At 42.2% G+C, this 21,476-nt stretch overlaps 1 protein-coding gene across 6 annotated transcripts in view; it reads right to left on the bottom strand.

The window, feature by feature from the left end:
• The window catches only part of slit2 (slit homolog 2 (Drosophila)), a 123,356-nt gene extending 103,000 nt beyond the window's left edge, over positions 1-20,356 (bottom strand). For 4 of the 6 annotated variants that reach the window (XM_084715377.1, XM_084715379.1, XM_084715378.1 and 1 more), the window contains exons 1-4: positions 19,359-20,352; positions 18,425-18,496; positions 15,646-15,717; positions 5,059-5,130 (exon numbers count right to left, since the gene is read on the bottom strand). In XM_084715377.1, the coding sequence (XP_084571503.1) occupies positions 5,059-5,130; positions 15,646-15,717; positions 18,425-18,496; positions 19,359-19,564 (422 nt within the window). In that variant the 5' untranslated portion in view covers positions 19,565-20,352. Of the gene's footprint in view, positions 1-5,058; positions 5,131-15,645; positions 15,718-18,424; positions 18,497-19,358 lie in introns of all 6 variants that reach the window. The other 2 variants (XM_084715382.1, XM_084715381.1) reach the window with 2 other exon arrangements.
• Positions 20,357-21,476: the final 1,120 nt, after the last annotated feature.

Below are 21,476 nucleotides of genomic sequence, written 5' to 3'. Positions count from 1 at the left end.
ACCCCTCTTTCATCTCTCCCTCTTTCATCTGATTTCTGCCCAGCAAAGAGCAAAGACAGAGAAAGTGCTGGCAGGGAAAAGGCAGGAGAGAGGAGAGGAAATGCCACACAAATGTATTGCGAAACACAGGCAGTTCCACATGTGTTCATGTAAGGCATGAAAAACATGTAGAAAAATAAAGGCAAGGAAATGAGATATGTATTAAAGCAACTGTATAGGAAAAGAAAGGAAAATCTGCAAAGACTCCAGTAGGTGCTGCAGATATTTACATATTTGAACCAACACCTCTCCATGACAGTTTCAACAAAAAAAGAACATTATAACATTATAACAAACAGGATTTATTGAAGGACTGTTATATTAGACTGCATTAGGTTTGATGAGCTGGGTATCACTACTCGATACGTTAAAGGTATCGAGGATTTATAAAGGTCTAGAGTACTGATCTTTAAGGGATCAACTGAAAGAGAAACTTCTCCAGTCAAACGATACCTGCATTTGATAATTTTTGCACCCAGAATTAGAAAAAAAATCACAATGATTATTTGGTTGGTTTTGCTCGCACAAGCGTTCTTCAATTACCTTAATGTTCGGACTATTGAGCGCACCTGAATATAAGCCGCACCAACTAAATTTAAAAAGAAAAAAAAAAATTGTACATATATAGGCCGCACTCGTCTATAAGACGCAGGTGTCCACGTTGTAACATGAGATATTTACACAGAAAGATGGTACACAGAAAGATTTTTAAAATTTTTAATTAAATAAATGTTTTTTTTACGAACAGTGCCTGTAACATGGCAGCAACACAGCAGTAACACGGCAGTAACATGACAGTAACACAGCTGGTTAAAAAAATGCCAAGCTTATGTGCAGCAGCTCTATTTCCTTCTTCGACAGCCAGATCGATTGCCTTTAACTTAAAAGCTGCATCATATGCACTTCTTCGTGTGTTTTCCATGATGAGGGTGTGTGCATGATGCGCAAAATGACTGTTCAAAACACAATCAAACTAGCGTCTTCCTCTGCGCATTATCTCTTCCACCTGTCTGTCTCGCTCTTGTGCTTCCTGCTAGAGCGCCCCCTGGAGGCCGTTAGCCCGTAAAAATCTATAGATTAGCCACATCATTGTTCAGGCCGCAGGGTTCAAAGCATGTGAAAAAAGTAGCGGCTTATAGTCTGGAAATTACGGTAACTGCAACGTGACGTCATAGGCCCACTACTGGCAGCTACAACCCATACAGTCTGTGGTGTGATGAAGTCAAAGGGTGTTTTGTTTTGTTTTTTTTAACAAAGTTGGCAGTTCAGTGGGCTGAGATAACGCCAAAATCTTAGAAAGAATGGCAATGCTGTGGCATTAAGGAATGATGGGCATTGAATGACGCAGATAAAGAAGGGATCAACTGAAGCTCTCTATCGGTATGTGTATCATTTTAAAGGTACTAGCATTGGTACTAGTACTGTACTTTTTTTAATGCTATCAACCCCTATTGGTTAGTCGGTGGTATGATGTCATCTAATCACCTGTGTCTTGTCTGGAGCTCTGTATGAAATCACTCTCTTGTTCACTCATTCACTAATAAATAATTAACTACATAGTAAGCAGTCAATTGAGATGTCAGACAGTTATGAGTCATCATCATGTTGATTCATCACTAACAGGTGCAGAGTAGTGTGTATTCCACAGACACAAACTGTAGAGTGCAATTGTGCATAAATTTCACACTCAAATGATGGTTGAGTCACATGTTTATAACGATACAATACTAATATCTGATAGTACCAAAGCTATAACTAAATTATCTAAGGGCTCATTTAAGACCTCAGTTAAGTTCGGTTTTTATTGTCCTGCCTGAAATTTGGCTTCCAGCTAATTCAGACAGTGTTCAGTGGCTGCCTAGAAAAGAGGTATTGAATATCATTTTTTAATACTCATATTGTATCGACATTTAAAATGGTAACATGACAACTCTTAATGAAGGAGGGTATACTGACTGTATAGTAAATAATGATGATAAATAGTGATTTTGGAATTTAGTGTTACTGTATTTTTCTTCACAATTTTATGGTTATGTGTAACGTCATGCTCTCATTCTCAGAATATCAAATGAACTAAACTAAACTAAAGTAAAAGTGAGTTTTGGTTAATATTGGAAAAAAATCAGCACTGACCTCCAAACAGAGCTGAGATCGGTTGTGTTTCTTTTTTCAACCAAGACCGTGGTTATTCCCTAATCGAAAATTTTATTCCCACTGCAATAGACTGTCATTACTTTTTAATGCAGGAATCGTTTGTGTTTTAATGCAATTCTAGTTTTTGTTGTTGTTGTTTTTCATGGGTGTATGTTTTTATGTTGTTTGTGAGGCCTTAAGACAATTTTATCACTATGTGATAGACAATAAAGTTTTTTGAATCCTGAATCTTGGCCCTAAAAGTTTTTTAGTCGTCTAGACGGAAGGCAAAGTCAAACGTGCAGTATGTCACTTAGTGGTTTATTGGAGTTAAACATAATTCAGACAGAAATCTGTGTGTTTTCTAACATTTGCTCTAACATATATGAGTTATCTCACACCTGACCTCAGCCCAGTTTAGTTTAGTCCTTAAAGCTCTAAAACACGGTGCTGAGCAAAGGTTAAATACATCCAGTAAATATACTCTTGCACACACACACACACACACACACACACACACACACACACAGAGACAGACATACATACACATACACAGATTTTCCAAGCCCCAAAAAAGTGAAAACATAATTTTCATAATAGCAGGTTGAGCAAGTGTTCATTTATAGTCGTACTGTTGCAAGAACCAAAGTCGGTCCAGTTCGCACATACCATCTGACCTCGAAATAAAACTTAACAAGCTTCCACTTCAGAGGTTCTCAAGGGTTTCTTGTTGTGTTTTCCAAAAATAAAAACACACTGTAGGGGGTGTAGAAGTTGACCTAAGATTTAATATTGACCAAACAGCCCTAAATACTGTTGGCTTCGCCTCCGTGGTTCTCGTTCATCCTGAATGACTTCCATACGTCTGACAAATCTGTGTGAAGCTTTTGTGGCTGCAATGGCGCCAGCTGAAGTTTCTTTTTCATTGTTATTAAGCAATTTTCTCTAGTTTCATTCTCTGCAGATTTTATATTATTCTATATCTCACTGGGAAAAAAAAACTATTATGACAGAACATCATGAAAGCTGTCAATGTGTGTGTGCTTGCAAAGTGTGCTTGCTCAGTGAAGATGTTCAGCCAACAAGAGACCCTCTGCTAAACAAATACACCTGGAGAGCTCACACACACACAAACACACACACACACAAGCACACACACACTAGAGAGGGCGCTTGTCTGCGACAGCTGAGCACAGAGCAGTATATCCGAGTTGTATTTTTACCTCGGCCCACACGCTGAGCACTATGCCAACTCCTGGCCTTGAGAAACTCTCACACACACACACACTTGCAGAAACACAGATGCACATGCAGACACACACCCTTCAACACGACAGGTCAAGCCCAGCCAACCGCCGTAGCGGCCGCAGAACATAAACAACTTTCACACACTCTCTGAATCATCTGAGCATTTCAATATTGTTTTCGATAAATATATTCAGCCGCACATATAAATATATGCAACCATAATTATTCCCCAAGACCACAAATGACCATGACGGGAAGTTAGTTCCCACAGTTTGAGCTGCGTCGCAGCCCAGCCCTGCAATACTGGAAATCCACAGCTCGGTTTACAGTACAGACGATCGGGCCGTGAGTGAAGGCTGGAAGGTGCCCGACGACAACAAACAGCGGTTCGCTGGTTTCAATGCAGACTGGAACATTTATGTTCTGTAACTGAAGCTGTTTTCTGCCTGTGAAACACAAAACGTAACCTCAGAGGAGAAACCTGTTTTCTATGTTTTGCTGCTTATACCTCCCCTGGTCTGTCTCACACACTTACTTTCTCCTGTTCACTCATCACATACACACACTCACACACACACACTCCCAGTGGGCAGCAGCTGTTGGAGTGCTAATCTCCATTAGCTACTGAACTGGCTTTATGGAGAGGGCCATGTAAAATCTGTTCTCTCACTCCTTCATCCAAAAGAAACATCAGGGTCGTGCCTTTCTTTTCTCTACTTTACAATGTCCGTAACATATTTCACCATGTAAATTTACATCACAGTCAACGACCTGCACTAGGGCTGTGACGATGACTGCATTACCACAATACAGCAGTCATGCTTGCCGCAGGGTTGAGCTCATTCCCGTCCACAAATTTTATTTTGAAGAGTTAATCTCATGTTGAGATCTGAGCAACTTGGGATTGTCAGTGGGCAGCCACAACATGATATCAACTACAAACAAACTACTGTTTTCATGACAAAAAAAAACCATTTGTCATTTGGTGTTGGATTTATCATTATGCATTTATTTGACCATGTTCCAGAAAAGACGCTGAAGTTCAACGCCGGATCACAAAGCTGTTGAAAGACCTACGATCACACTGGAGCCAACATTGCAGAGGTACAACACTAGTTTGAGCATTAGCTGAATGCAAGTCTTTCCTGCTCAGCTTACTTCAGGGCCGACCTGCTTCACTGTTCCAGCAGGTGACAAGTAACAGACGGGCCTTTATTGTTCTTGAGAAGCTTCAGTGTTTATTTGCTGACATACTGTGACCTGTACTGAACTGTACATTTACTGCCAGATGGACAGCTTACATACTCCCCTGTTTCTTGAAAGAGCTATGCTACGCTAATGAGAGTATACTACAGAATTATTAAGACAGTTGTGGTAAACTGCCATCCCACGAGAATATGTTGCTTTGTCACCGCGGTAAGAAAAACTCTATAATATCACAGCCCTGACTTGTACAACAAGCATGTGATGATCCATACAAAAACATCATTACAATAGTTCATCTGAATGATATCAGGCCTTCTTTGCAGCATTGCTCTTGTTAAACAAGACACGTGAGAAAACAAACAATATATCACTTGACAATGCAGAGAAATTGAGTGATGTATAGAAAAAAAAAGAAATAAAAACAGGACTTACAGTCTGTAGAGCTTTGTCGTTCCCAGGAAAAGCAGCTCGGGGAAAACAGCCAGATTATTCCGATTCAGGCGCCTGGAAAAATACGGCATAAATTAGGGAATAAGCTCTACCTAGACCCCTTCCAGACAGTGTGGCTGAGGCAGTTACATGTGTGTATAATTAGCTTTTTAAAGTGAGATTTGTGTTTCCTGATCACCATATCAAATTGTCATGTTGTTTTGATTGTAATTTAATTCAGTAGGAGTTAGAGGTTTGAAAGAATAAGGAAATTGATGGAAACACTTTTTTTTTCACATTTTCATGGACAGATACGCAAAAAAAACAGATTCCATGTTACCCTTGATTTAAGGGGTACAACATGGCTGCCAGACAAACAGTGAACTCGAGAAGGACGAAGGGGAAGGCAGGGGGAGGAAGACGAGAGAAGGGGTTCGGGTGAAGGGGAGAGAGGGGGGACTTTTTTTTTTTTTTTTTTTACCACAAAGGCGGAGGAGAGGAGATGATGTGGGAAAAACAAACAGGCAGTCTGGCCGGACTACCGAATGTGTGAAAAGGACCCCACTGAGTAAACAAGGCCCTCACAGGGGAAGAACTCACAACAACCCGTCATCACACACACACACACACACACATACACACACACACACACACACACACACACACACACACACACACACACACACAAACAGAGGAGTTGAGAGAACTCGGCTGAGTTTAATAATCTGGGTGCGATCATTTAACCCTGGTTGAGTGGAGTGAAGAGGTTTGTGTGCCGGTGTTGGTGTGTGTGAGTGTGTGTGTGTGTGTGTGTGTGTGTGTGTGTGTGTGCGTGCGTGCATGTGTGTTTATGTATGTGTGTGCCTTGATGTGAGTCAGGGGAGAGTGAGGCAACTGAGTGACACAATGAGAGACAGGCTGCTGAAACAGTTTAACCCTGACACACACACACACACACACACACACACACACACACACACACACACACACACACACACACACACATTGACAGGCCCAGCGATGGATGCTGTGCTGGCTGCTACTGGAGGAGAATGAAGAGAGGGGAGAAGAAAATGAGATATGGAGGCAGAATGAAGAAAGAAGTGCAGAAGGACTGACTAACAACACACAGTTTGCATGATTTACACACAGACACATACTAAAGCGATAGATTGGATTAATTGAAGTGGTGTTGTATGAGGTATTTATCCATGGTCACTGTGTTACCTACACTAGATGACTGACTCCCCCAGTACCTGTGTAGGAAGCTAAGCCATGCACTCCTGTGGACAGGGTCAACAGCAGCATGTATTTTAGCCACCTAAGTGTCCGCTAAATTTAGAATATTTTCAACGCTTTACCTTGCCGTCAGCGGTGTTGTGTAAGTTCACACTTCACACGAGCATGCTCAAAGTTCAGCTCACAGAGATTAAAATGAACTAGTTCATGTTCATTTCTTCATTTTTAAAAAAACATTTACTTTTAAATAGAACCTCCTCCTATCAGGGACACTGGAGTCTGTATAATGACACATCATGTTAAATGGTGTGTGATATATGTTTTTGTATTAATTTGAATGGCTAGGATAACTTATATTTACAATTGGACAAGAGAACTCAGATACTCCAACTTTTCAGTTCAAATGGAACGTACTAATATACATAATACATGAAAACTACAAGAAGAAGAGGAGGGGGATGAGATAGAAGAGATGAGCAGATGTATCCAAGAAGGTTTTCAGGCTATATCACGTTAACATTTCTGTCCATATTCATTCCATAATGCCCTCTCTCTTGCCATCTCGCTCTTTCTGCTGCAAGTCTACATCACACTTTTGTGACCAGTTGATGACATGAATGTCGTTAAGTCTCTCAGGAGTGCTCACGTTCACATTTATTTGTTGGGAACTGATCCGTTCAGTTCACTGTTAATCAAAAACATGAGCACGTGCAGTGAAGGCTGTTTCTGTAGCACGTTCATGCACAACGCTGGATGACAGACAGCGGGTTTCCCTTTGACAGGAAACTGCTGTCATGTAAGCCAAATATCACTCTCCCTTTCTCTCAACAACAAACTGACAGATTGAGCAGTAAACCAGCAACTCCCTTGTTCTGTAAGGTAAAATTACTGTCTTACTTGCCACTGGAGTCTGATTGTCTTGGAGAGACAACAATACTTGGCTTATGTGATGGTGGTTTCCCATCAGAAAAGAATAAAAGTAGAGAAAATACTCTAAATATAACGTACACTTAAAATCATATTGATCTCTTTGAAATGCCTGCATGATTAAATTATTTTATATCTACTGTCCACACTAGTACATTGGTTAGCTTCCTACACTGGTACTCCTCTCTGCTTCTCCAAACTGGGTGCGTGTCAGCCACCAACAACTGCAGCTTTACACTGACTATTGATAACTACCTCATAAAACCCCTCCTCAGATAATCCACACTAACCCTTTAATCCCAGAAATACCACAGTCTTTATTCAGACACTCCAAAAATGTCACCAACTCCATTCAAAACTCTTTCTTTAAGTCTCTCAATGACGTCTTCCTCTTAACCCTCATCCTTCACCTCTTTTCGGTTCACTATAAGCCCCTGTGGGTTCTCCTTAAGTAACGTCACCCCCGTGTCCATCTTCCACCCACAAGCGCACAAATATATGAACGCGCTCGCGCACACGCACGCACATTCACACTCCACAGTTACATCAGAGGCCGCTTAAATATTTAAAATCCCTCAGAAATGATGTTTCTAAATTATTCATTCCTCTTCCGTTAACGCCGGGCTCTGGCGGCTAAGAGCCCCACGTGGTCCCGCGGAGAGGCCCACTCCTCCTGCAGGTTCTGCCCAGCCATGAGCGCCCGTTAGTGGGCTAGACCTCCCCTGGGTGAGTGCACGGACTGGTGCTGGAGGAGGTGGGGAGGAGGAAGAAGGACAGAGAGGGGGTATGAGCTCATCCTCTTAAAATAGATGCAATGCTGTCAGACTAGGAGCCTGAGAGAATGAAGTAAAGATATTGCAGGACCAGTCTGGTTCCTCTAAGGTGTCGTTCATTTAATGCACTTAATTATTTTGTTCATAATCTGAGTAACTTATTATTATTATATTATTACCATCTTTTTATCATGTTAACTCCTTAACCATCAAATCCTGCTCAGTTATGGATCATAAATGTAACATGAGAACGCTGGATTATTCATAGATTTTCTGAATGAACGTTGCCATGTCGACTGCGTTGTTTTCATGCTTTCATTTTAAATGCATCAGAAAGGACAGAGTAAACCGGATACAAACAAAAAGCAAGTCATTTCAATTTTATCTATCATGCATAATAAAGCAAGATGTGCAAAAACTTTTACTGGCATTTACTCAACAATTAAACACCTTGTGTAAGCTTGTATTAAGAAACAGGTACCTACAAACCTGTTAAGATTCATTCATTATTTTTTTTAACTATGTAAAGACCTCAATCAAAATACAGTATTATCTTTCTTTTCTTTCTTAGTGTTTCACAGTTAGAGTTTATTTGTGCACGTTAATGGTGAAAGCTACACATCACTTCGCTGACTGGAATAATTTTTTCAGTTCACTTTGTAGTCACTGATGATGTCGTTTTTTTCATTATTTTTGTCAAAGATAAGCACTTGCATCACCGTTTAAATCTACTTCAATGAATACACAGGAAAAGTTATGGTGCGTTTGAATAGAAAGCCAATAAAATGTTTGACGCAAGGAGATTACACACAAAGTTTATGTACAGATGCAAATAAACATGAAACTTGCATCGTGCACACTAATGCAGGGCTTTTCAGTGGACCAGTGCATAGCTGAGAAACACAGCTGACAGAAAGCTGCTGAAAGCCAGAGAGCTCTGGAGCAGAGAGCCGGGGACAGACCGGAGCTTCTGAAGGAAGAAACACTGGAGTCACACTGATTTTAAACTGATGCTGGCTGCTTTGCTGGCAGGGAGAAGGCTTGGTGTGTATGTTTCAAACTTCTGAGATTAAAAAGTGGATTTATCTTCACTCTTGCTTCTGAACTTGTGTGCAGCAGTGACCCCCACAGGAGGCAACCTCGCTCGACTGTTTACTGCAAGCTAATTAGTCTCTCTGTCCATGTTGACTGCTAACCAAGGAATAAATGTATTTTAAAGTTATTTGGTAAATATACAGAGATGAGGGTGGAAAGAAGAGACAGAGAAGGGACATATAAGAAAACACTGGCTTCTCTGGTGTGAGCTGTCTGAGGCTGACACACATACACACACACAACTGGTGCTTTCCGGCCGGTGTCTGCTGGCTGTTAGCATGCAGCTCATTAGCTTACGCCTGTTTGGGCCGAGGCAAATATTTGCTTCGCTGTTGGTGTGAACGTGACATTAAAAATAATAAAATAATAAATGAAAAATAATAAAAAGAAAAATGAAAATAATAAAGTAATAATTAAGACTAATAAGTCAAAGCTGACTTTTGGTGTCACAGAAACCGCGCTCTCCTGGATAGAAGTTTTGTGTCTGACCTATTTATCAACCACAGTCTGCTTCCTACATGGACTTTCTCACTCTTTGTGGTACATTGCATGACTTTCTAAAGCCTTTCTGCCAGAAAGTGTTAGCTTTTCTTGCAGAGACTAATTCCTCCCAATACCAAATATGTCACTGCTCATACTGCTGTGAGCCTGCCGGTGACTCAGACTGTATTCAGCTCAGTAGTACATCGGCTACTGGTTCAAACTTTTATTTTCAGTTCAGTATAAAACTAGACCTACTTGAGAACAGTTAATAAATTATCAGCCACCTTTTTGCAGACTGAGCTGCTCTGGGTCACCAGTGAGGGGAGCTCCACCTCTAAAAGCTGCTGATTAGTTCAGTGACAATGGTGAATCTGCACAATCCATTCAGCTTGAAGATTCAGTGTTTATCCATCTAAAAGCACTAACTACGTCTGACTCAAATGATCTGGCTGCCTGTAGTGGTTTAGTGGTTTGTTCCTGGACCTGAAGAAATGTATCTTTGTGTGCGTGCGCATGCACATAACACCCTCAGAGTACTTCTACAGTCGTGTTTCATTAGTCAGAGTCTGGCTGTGAATGAATGAGGACTGAGTAGCCTGTCGTCTGAGGTGTGAGAGTCACTCCGACAAGCTAATGTCACACTGCGGCCTGGTGATAATCCCTGCAGTCATAAACAGATGCTAGACGACCACAAACCACACAGTAAACACACACACACACACACACACACACACACACACATTCCCACAAACACATAGAGTGTGCCAAATATTCCTACATACAGTACATGCATGTGTACCCACACACACATAAAGGACAGGAACACACACACACACACACTGTCCCAGCACTTCAGAGGCTTGTAGATGTGTGGTACTACAGGCCTGCACACTGTGGCTGGAGAGGAAATAACAAACCATCTCAGAAACCAATTATTACTCCACCGATGTCACTGCTGCCATAATACACTAACAATCTGTTACACACAGTCACACACACCTAAACACACACACTCAGTACTTCTACTGTAGTTATAACCAAAACCTTGTGGACATTTCCATGACCCAGAGACAGTCTTTACTCTGAAACCACTAGAAACTGATCAGAGTGTGTTTCTTCTTCAACAGTTCATGTTAGTTCATCAAAGATTTACACACTTCTAATCTGATCAGTTATTTGAACACTAATGACAGATACTATATCTGCCCTAAAACATTCTCCTCCCCTGAGCTGTGAATTCCTTCTCTATCACCATAAAAATCACTCACATTCAGCAGTTTTGAAGAGCTTTGCCCTGAACTTTGAGCATTTTCACTTCCAACCGGTGTTTACCAACAAATATAACAAATGTTGGCCGCCGCACAGACAGGCAGAGACCCAGGACAATCTATCACAAATTACTTTTCAAACACAACCGCTGTTGTGAAAATGGCTTTTTGTGTGTCTTCACAGTGCAGATAATTTCAAGCTCTGCTGCTCAATAAAAATGAAGAAAAAAAAAAACATTTGAAACTTTGCCCTGAAATGATCAGCGAGAACAACGTTATCACTCACCGGCTTTAGAGCTAATCATTTAGCACTAATCCAGCACTTTTCTTTGAAATCCATTCCCCCGCTATGTGGGATCACTGTTACAATTATCTTCTGCAACACGATCACTTTGAGTTTGAGGTTTAATTATCTAGTTTGTAACCACTGTTGATAGACACATCTCACTACCTGTAATCAGTTTCACAATTATTCATCGCTGTTAAAATTATCTTTGACAATGTGATCACTCAATTACAGGCTAATTATCTGAGGCTTTATCTCACTGCGGCTCTCTGAAATCATTGTTTCAATGCCTGTAATTACTGTTTTGTTTCTCCCTGCATATCTGTGGCTGTTATCGCCTTCTCACAGACTTTGAATTGGACAGGGGCTGTAAACCAGTCAAATAAGAAGATCAGGAACTCCTCTCTTTCCTATTCTTCATTCACAGATAGAGAGCGTGGAATGTAAGACATTCCTGTATGCACAGGACAATAGAGAAAGAGGGAACGAGATGGGTGGGTATGGAAGAAAAACATGAGGTTAAAGAGGTGTGTGTAAGAGGAGTGGGCAAAATCAAGATAAAACCAGTACTGACAGAGCAGCCTTGCGTAAGTTAATGCGCATGCATGAGTGTATCCATACCCATGCATGTGTTTGTGTGCATGCACATGTGTTGTGACATGCCGATCTCCACCACACCTCCTTCGACCACCTACCCCTCCTCCATACCCCCCAGCTACTGCCCCACACCTGACCCCGCCCTGCCCGTCCCTGCAGGGCCTGTCGCAAAAAAAAAAAAAGGGGATGTGGGGGGCAGTCACTGTGGATCCGTCAGTCCAGCTTAGGGCCCTCTCCTCTGGGCAGTGGTGCCCAGCAGGCCCCCTCCAGCCCCCCAGAGGACGGAGGCCTTTGAAATGAGCCCCCAGACTCCGGACTCCGGAGACGTGCCTTTGTTCGGCGGCCGCGGGGGGGCATTGATGACTGACTCCATCTTTGTGTTTGTGAACATGCCACGCCAGAGACGCTGAATTACAGTTGAGAAAACCCTTGTGAGGACAACAGAAAACAGCCATGTTGTGTCAGAAAGTAAGCCGCTGTCAAAGGTGTTGTCGCCATCAGAGATGAGAGGGAGCGAAAGAGATGGCAAAACAAGCATGCGTAGTTTGACACAAGATGTGCAAGACTTCATGTGTAAGTCTGTGTCGAAGCCTGTTTTGTTCATACGTATACGTATACGACAGTATTTACCAGTATCCATCATCTGTTTGTACAGAGCACTGTAAAAACAAACTGTGTTTTAACTTTAAAAAGTTAGTGTCTGGGCTGCCTTAAATTTTTTAAAGCTTCTACAAGGAACTTTTATATTTTGTTGATTTTGGAGGTCCTGTAGACGAAAGCAGCAGTGTTTTCACCCATAATAACAATAAGAAATAACAGAAAAATAATTATATCTAAATGAAAATCTCATTTAGCTTCTTCTTAACTGACTAACACACCACTCACTGTATTTTTGCATGAAAGTTTTAAAATCCAACTCATTTAATCAGATTACATTTAAACACTTGATAGCAGGCATGAAGAATAACTATATAGAAAGATCCAATCTTCTCGAGGATGGACTCATTTGCTTATGCAGGTCAAATAGAGGCATCAGTGGTAAACTGAGACTGTTTCATAACCAGTTAAAAATTCCTTGTTGTAGCTTTAAATTGACAGAACTTGAAAAGACAAGTTGAGGATTAATTTTGTAATAATTCAAAACAAATAAACTTTTCTAGTCAAATAAACTTAATAAACTTAAATTAATTAATTTGCACTTGTAATATGTTTGATAAACTGAAGATATTAGGTTAAGAGTTTTATCTCTCAAGCAATGCATGCTGGGAAGCCTGCTACTGTGCTGATCATTTTTCCTTAGAAACTTAATGTAATTTGTTTATTGACCTCTGTACAGTACATTGATTCAAGTCAAGACTTCAGGTTAGAAAAACTCGTGTTTATAAGTTCAGAAGTGCTCTGAAAATTAACGCTAAAAGTTGTACGTTTATGTTAAGTTAATGAGAAACTAATAGTTTATTCCACTAAATTCCTGTGTGATTTTTTTTAAAGTGAGGGGAATTACTATCAAAGTTTACAGCCGGACCGCAGTTTGATATCGTCTACTTTGTCTGCAGCTCTGGGCAGGAATTCCCAGATCTGCTTACCCGGACAGAACCCGGCACTGGTTGCATGAGAAACATGATCAGATTCCCTATAGTAGTCTACAGAGTGTCGCTGTGTGTCAACAAAGAGGAGCCATGGTGCAGCAGAGACAGCAGAGGAAAACCAGGCACAACACAAGCGAGACAAAAGCAGCCGAGGAATCACGATATTTCATCCTCCTCATCCTGATGACTCCTGAAGAATTTATCCAAAACACCTATCAAACAGATTAACCACCTTCATTTGATTCTGTACTGTATGCATGTCTGTGTATGTGTGTGTACAGGTGGATATTTGTGTGTGTGTGTGTGTGTGCGTGTGTGTACAGGTATGTCTGTGTTTTTGTAAATGTGCATGTAAGCAGCAAGGATTTTTATGCGTCTTTAATTAAAAGCTTGTGTCTAAGCCTGCTCAGACTCTGTCACAGTCTGCTGCATTCCAGTGTGTCACTGGCTAGCAGTCAGGCCACGTAACACACAAACACACACATACACTCATATATAAGGACAGCTCACACATCAAGCAAAGTTGACAGTCGACACAATGGACATATCAGCAGTCAGGGGTCCACATCCCCCTTCTGTCTCGCTCTCTCACACACTAACCGAGACTTAATTATGCCATAACTGCCTCAGGGTTGGATGCTGAATACCAGTGATTCCAGGCCAGCGCCATAACAACCTTTGGCTGTTCCTCAGTCGCTGCCCTGTGACTCATTTTTGAAATTTTCCTCTTGGACTGAGACATTGGCAGCCACATGTCATGACGATCGGGTTAAACGTTCATGAAATATACAGTCGGAGGAGGGAGGGGTTCTTTGAAAAGTCTGATGAGTATAAACATGATTTCAACATTTCAAAGTCATCAGGTCTTGATCTAACTGAACCCCTTTAGAGGTGTGGTAATCGGTTCAGGAGAAAGATAGTTGATTCTTGAGTGTCCTTCTCAGGTCATCAAATTGCCAGTGCTTTGGATTGGTGGTTTGAAAGTGGTTGATTGTTGAGTCTCATTCCCAGGTTGTCAAATACTTACGTTTTGGGAATGAGGCTCAACATTCAGCTATCTTACCGACCTGTGACTGGCCAAGGTCTCCCATCTCAGACTAGATCTAAAGCCTCAAAACAGTGCCAGGAGGAGGAGCAGAAGTGTAATTTCTCTCAGACCACTTGAATTACATTATGTTTAAGGGTGATTATGGAACTTTACCTAAAAAATAAACGGCCTTCTCCAGTTTTAAGACAATGATGTGTTAAGGCTCAATATTTTGGTGGATTTTCCAGCTGTTCTGGACAAATATATGAAAAACACATGATGAAATTTTTAGTCTTCAATCCAAAACCATGGTCATGCTATGTGCCTACGGCTACGACCCATGTCTACACACCAACCAATAAAAGAAAGCCATGAAATGATGCAGAGCACAGCGGCTGACACACTGTCACACTGTAAGCAAACAATCGGAAAGATGTGTGACACTACACTGCTACAATACATCAGGTATTCATAGCACAATCTGACCTCCCACAAAATGATTAGCATACCATCAGACCCTCACCTGGGAACCAGACGAATCTGCAATCTCATGTTTCATTTGCTCTGGCAGATGTGTCTGGCCATCCCCCTGTGAGTGACGTCCACTCGTTCTGGATTTCTTTTGGCCAATCACAACTATTCATTTAATATGATGCCCGTCTGATACAAGTGATAGAGGAGTGTCAGCGCTCCAGATTTGAAAAGAAACACGTTTTGAGCACAGCACACCAGGATCTTCTGTCAAACCAGGCAAAACATGTTTCAGTTATACATTTTGGTGTACTGCTTAGCTGTAGTTTGAGAAAGTCTGTGACTAGGTTGTCAACTGTTTCCTGACTGAAAATGGACCCAGACCCAGACCAACTTGCATGTGTCACTCAGTGCTACCTCACGTTTCACTGCTGTGATTGGTTGTAAACCAATTTGCAGAGGCATTTTGGTCTGTATAATAAACCAAGAGAATCCAGAATTAGTCTCGCGATGCCTGGCTAATCAGATGCCAGTTGCGACCTGGATTTTATTTACCTCATTTCCTACAGTGTGACATGCAAAGAGACTGCAAGATCGAAGTCATGGCACAGAGTTTAAGGGCCTTTAGACTGACACTGATGTTCATCCCTACAGAAGAGACTACACAGTCTATGACAAGGAGTGTTGGTGGTCCAACACCTGTATGTATGCATATATGAAAAGAATGTGTCTGCTTGATATGCTTACGTTTTCAAGGCTCCTGAAATGTCTGTCTGTACAGAAAATGTGTTAAGGCATAAAATGGCGGCTGTTTCTATTACAAAATGTTACTCACAGTCTCTCCAGCTCCTTCAGGTCCTGGAAGGCTCCTCTCTCGATGGTGGTGATTTTATTCTCCATTAGCTGCCTGAAGGAGAAACACCAGGACAGAGTGAGACAATAAGAAATTGGACAGAGAGAAAAAAAGAGAAGAGGGAGAAAAAAGAGAGTGATAGAGAGACACATGGAGCGTGAGAGCTGACAGAGCGATTTGTGAGCGATGGCACCGTGAGAGGCCACGGAAAAGGAGAAAGATGGCTGGATGGGGCCACAGATAAGAGAGAGAAGAGGAAGAGAAGGTGAGGGGGAGAGTGAGACGGGGCAAAGAGACTGACACTGGAGAGACGAGGGAGGGAGAGATGGAGACGATATAGGAGGCAGTGGGTGTGGAAAAAAAAGAAGAAGAAGAAAAACAGATTGGTGGAGATGGAAAGTGATAGACTGTTGAAACAGCAAGAGGGAAGGAGAGAGAAAGAGAGAAGACAATCAGCAGCGGGTCGATAGAGACCCAGAATTGACTTTAAAACTGGCCCATCAGTTGGACAGCGACTCATCTATCATCCAATTTACTCTCTATCTAACCACATAGCTGTGACTACTCATTCACTTACACCAGCACAACTCCCCTGGGAGCACAGTGCTGACCAAGCCAAGCATCCACACACACACACACACACACACACACACACACACACACACACACACACACACACACACACACACACACACAGTTTTATGGGCTGCATGGTGGACACTCATGAAAAGCAGATGTAAAAGGGTTGTACAGTAAAACTAGAGCTGCAGCAAACAATTATTTTCATTACAAATAAATTTACTGAGTTTTGTTTTTCCATTAAAGGTGCAGTGAGCAATTCTGGAGAAAGAGAGTTGATTTCTGAGTCTCATTCCCAGGTCATCAAATATTTTGGTAATGAGACTCAACTATCTTACCGACCTTTGATTGGTCAACGTCTCCACTCAAAAGGTAGATTTGCTAAATCTTGAAAACAGAACAGGGGCAGAAGTCTAGTTTTCTCTCAGATCACGTGAATTACATGATGCTCAAAATGTAATTTTGCCCAAAAACTGCCTAGTGACAGTGTTCAAGGAGATGTATTCAGAATGCTTGTTTTGACAAACCAACAGGCCAAAGCCATATGACAAAAATTTTTGTGGCAAAATGACACAGTGGCTCCAAAATGACTAAAACAAGAAGTTAAAGGAGGAATACGCAGAACTGTGTGAAAACGTTTTCTTTCAAAGTTTCAAAGTTTTGAACGAACAAAAGAGAGGGAGAGAGTGAATGAAGTGAGGGAGCTGTGTTAGCAATAACAAAGCAGTGATTCAGACAAACAAAATTATTAATGTGTATTGTGTATGTGTATATCTCTCTCTGCAGCTCGCACAGACAGAGAGCAGAGGAGAGAGACTGAGACAGTAATGTAGCCATTGCTTGCTATTTTTTTATGACTACACAGCTTTGTTAAATACTCAATTCTGATACAGTATTTTAAGGTCTGTTATTTCTGAATAGCAGAGCATTGTTATGAATGACAGACCGTTGCTATGGACACAGTTCTGATCATAGACTCGGGTGGAGCATCAAAATATTCTTAAATAAATTAAATCATTTTTAAAATAATATTTTGAGTAGAATTTTTTTTTTAAGTAAGTAGCCATGTAATACGTAGGATAATGTATAGTGTGCTCGTCATAATTGTGAAATAAATCACTTCAGGGTACATTCAGACCTCCAGCGTCGAGGCTTATTTCATAATAATGACCAGCTCACTGTGTCCCTTACATAGAGTCCCAGCTTCACACCCTGCATGCTGTATTGGCTGTTCAAACGCTAATGCCCAGAATTTCCTGAGCACAGGCAATTCTGAGAACATCAGAAATTGCAGATATGGCCACCAACACACTTTTTGTAGGTCATAAGTGATGCTTCAGAGGGACTGTGTTTTAGTGATGACTGAGGTATTATACTTATGCTTTGTTTTTGTTTTTTTTTCTAGGAAAATCCTGCATAGCGTGCCATTAATTATCAAGACAACTTAGCAATAAATTGGTTTTCGATTGACTAATGACATGAACACACAGGAGACAGCTAGAATAAAGAGTGGCGCGCGCACACACACACAAACACACACCAACATGCACACTCAATTAAGGACATAATCTCTGGAGGAATTCCAACAATGTGTATTCCCTGCCATTCACTTTTAGCAGCTGAATAGCACACACCACACACACACACACACACTCAATAAGAGCAGGCTATCCCTGTCCCACTGTTAACCTGGATCCATCCCAGGTAAAGAAACCTGTTCTTACATGATCTCTCTATCCTCTCCTTTCCTTTTCTTCCTCCCTCCCTTCCAGCTGCATTCCTCCCTCCGCGGTTCCACCTAATGACCGCTATCTCTTTCTCCTGTTGCCCGGTGGTTAAAATAAGCCCCTCCTGACACTTCCACTGGCAGATTAACACGACAGCATTAACAGGTGCCACTGCTGCTCTGTTCGGACGCACATACGGACTCAAGTGAAGCCGCCGCTTCCCACGACTCGAGTCGCAGTGCTGCATGCGGCAGCTCCAGGGCTGACGAGCCTGATGCTGAGACACGACTGGAAACAGTTAAACCTGAGTGTGTTGATGGTATTTTGGAGGGGAAAGTTGTTGGAAAATGCAAGGTGCTGCTTGTCAAAGCTGTGCGTGAGAGTATTTTCTTTCTTTTGCATGTTGCACAGAAGGAGATAATAGAAAGGAGAAAATAAAAAAAAAAGACACTTACAACACTCGCAGATGTCTCAGTCCTGCAAAATCCGCCTTGGTGATTTTAGTGAGGTTGTTTGCATTCAGATCCCTACAGACAGAGAAGAAGGGACAGACGGCATTTGAGATGTGATGTGTTAATAAAACAAGGACAGAGGAGGTGAACTGGAGGTTTCTTTTGTTGAAACTTGATGTGCCACTGCAGAATTGTCATTTGAGCGTCAGGGAAAACTGAGAATGAATTTCATCAAGGGGTCTCTGACTCTTGTCTAATAAAACACGAGCCTGTTTAACTCAAAGCCCACTTGTCCAAATCCGTTTTTGATTAACTTGCTGGTCTCCAGACAAACCGATGCGGTCTACGGAGGCTGCGCTAATGCAACAGTGCGAAACCACCAACACAACCACAGCGGTGCCCCGAACTTCAGCTCCGCGATCACCAATAACGGGTCCTCACGTTAAACACACGCAATAAGTGTTTCTACGAGCGAGAAATCACATTAGATGGATTTAATAGCATTTACAGATAGTGAGGTGTAGTTTTTGACGTGTTAGTTCAAACGTAAAGCCCTGCGCTATTAAGATGTGGACCCCAAGGAAATAAATCCTCTTGGTACGCTGTCAGCATGCGGTTTAAGGACGAAATATAAAAATGTAACGAGAAAAGTATTCATTTATAAATACAGGAGCATTACATGGTTATAAAAACATTGCTGGTGTTATAATATAGGGAATAAAAGACCAGAAACTGTGATAAGATTGCTTATTGTAAACTCTTTAAAGCCCTTCAGGAGAGCCTTTTGACACTAAAAATACTACGAGTTTGATAAGGTGAGTGCACACTTGTTATTCAGCATCACTGACACACAAATAAATCGATCACGGTCTAGTTTTCACTGTTGGGAAATGTGCGCAGATTAAAGCAAATGTTTTCTCATGCACTCGTTACTCACAGTCTCTCGGCGTTGCGGGGTATGTTCCGGGGCACGCTGCGGAGCCCTTGGCCGTGACAGTCCACTGTAGTCCCGGTGCAGGAGCACTGGGCCGGGCAGGGCTGGCCGTCCGCGCCGCTGGACAGGACCAGGAGGACCAGAAGCGGCAGCCCCAGCGCTGTCGCCGGGGAGCGAGCAGGGCCAACGGGGCTCAGAGCTCCCACCATCACTGCGGCAAGTGGGTGCCAATATGAGACCCACAAAACAGTGAGAAAAGACAAGGGCGTTCAAAAAATAAAAGCCCCGAAATCCAAGAAAGAGCTAACCAAACTCTGCACGCAACGGGATGCCGTACGTCCTCCTTCTTGCTGTCCTCCCAGTTTAGACGTGCGTTTCTGAGATTTCTCGTTCTGAATTTACATCTGGAGCTTCTCAGAGGGGGTTCGGTGTGTGAAGGCTGTGAACCGGAGATTTGGTCCCCCCGGGCAGGCAGAGGGGAGGTCGACGAGGCGGTGGACCGGCTCTCTGGCTGCGCTACAGCGGCGCAAACTTCCACATGTCCCCGGCATGCGGTGCCCAAATCCCCACGGTGCGTGCTGTGTCTGAGTATGTATACGTGCCGAACCAAGCCAAGTGAAACACCTCGGTCCTTGATCTGATCCAGAGAAACACACTCTCACACACACTTTAGTGCTACACACACATACACACATATACACACACACACACACACACACACACTCCAGGTGAGGCTGTCTTGGTTATTAATTCACAACACGCGTCCGGAGAGGAGAGAGGAGCAGCGGCAGCAGCGCTCAGTTTTCCCCAAAAAAGCTCAGCAGAGGTCACGGTGGCGGAGAGATATTGATTCCGATCAGATATCAATGACAAGGGTGCAGGCAATGAGGTGAGGGAGGAAAAAGCCCCGTGAAAGAGCAGCGCGCAATACTATAATCCAACTCTGCGTGGTGCGTCAAAGCGCTGCTCCCGAGAGTGTGTGAGAGAGGGAGAGCACGTCTGCTACTGCGTCTGTCCAGGCTCTCTCTCTCTCTCTCTCTCTCTCTCTCTCTCTCTCTCTCTCTCTCTCTCTCTCTCTTCACACACACACATCACACACACACACACACACACACACAAACACACAAACACACACCCAAGTACACACAGGCACTGCGTTTTCCCTCAAGGTAGCAGCAGGTTTCCAACTGGTCGTCAGTCAAACAGCAACAGTTTGACCTCGGAAGGGGACTTTGATTCTCACTGCAGTGTCCCGGTCACCTGATGCCTTTTTTCTCTGGCCTCAGGAAGGCGACAGAGCTTCTCCGTGGACAAAATGGGAAAACCCATCCTGTTCTTACTGAAGTGCTGCATCTGAGACACATTTGTTGCTCTTTTCGCCGGTGAGGCTTGTCCCATGATGTCCCGTGATGGACACACAGGAGGCGAGCCCTCTACAACTTTAATATCCACAGCAACTGCACTCGATGCGAAAACTTATTAAGTTATGTTTAATCATTATAAATAGGATGGGCTTTCAGTTTCAATTATCAAGTGACACAGCAGCAAACAGCTTCATAAATGAAGAATTATGAGTTTCTTTAAATAAGAGCGGTCAGTAAACAAAGTCTGTGGAGGAATTTCTAGCACTCACATCAAACTGTCAGAAAGTCTTGTTTGGATGAAGACCAGTGAATGTTAAATGCAACACAATAAAGTAGTATAGTGATTTTTACTAAAAATGACAGTATACATACAGACATGTATGTGGCTTCTGGTTTCACTACTTAAGGTAGAATCAGTGAATCAGGTTATTGAGTAAAATGGTTTACTCACAGAGCTTTAACTATTATTCACTCAGTGGTGGAAAGTACATTCAGGACTCAACGATAATGATTGCCTGCTTGCCCAGGGCAAGTAAAATACCACATTGGGCTAGTACATCTGACAACTCACTTGCCAGACCGGGTAAGTGGTAAAAAAAACTACACACTATAAACTGTTCTGATAATCAAATAATAAAGAAATAAAGAATTTTTCACCAAACATGGCAATTAACTTTAGTCTTTGTTGTTATTTGATAACCACTAATAAATAAAACAATTACAGAGGCAAGTAAAAATTGATCTCAGGCAAGAATAC

This window comes from Lutjanus erythropterus, chromosome 3 (genome assembly GCF_056507025.1).
Source record: "Lutjanus erythropterus isolate fLutEry1 chromosome 3, fLutEry1.hap2, whole genome shotgun sequence".
Classification (NCBI taxonomy): domain Eukaryota; kingdom Metazoa; phylum Chordata; class Actinopteri; order Lutjaniformes; family Lutjanidae; genus Lutjanus; species Lutjanus erythropterus.
Note: the sequence above shows the minus strand (reverse complement) of the source record. Positions and strands in the feature narration are given on the sequence as shown.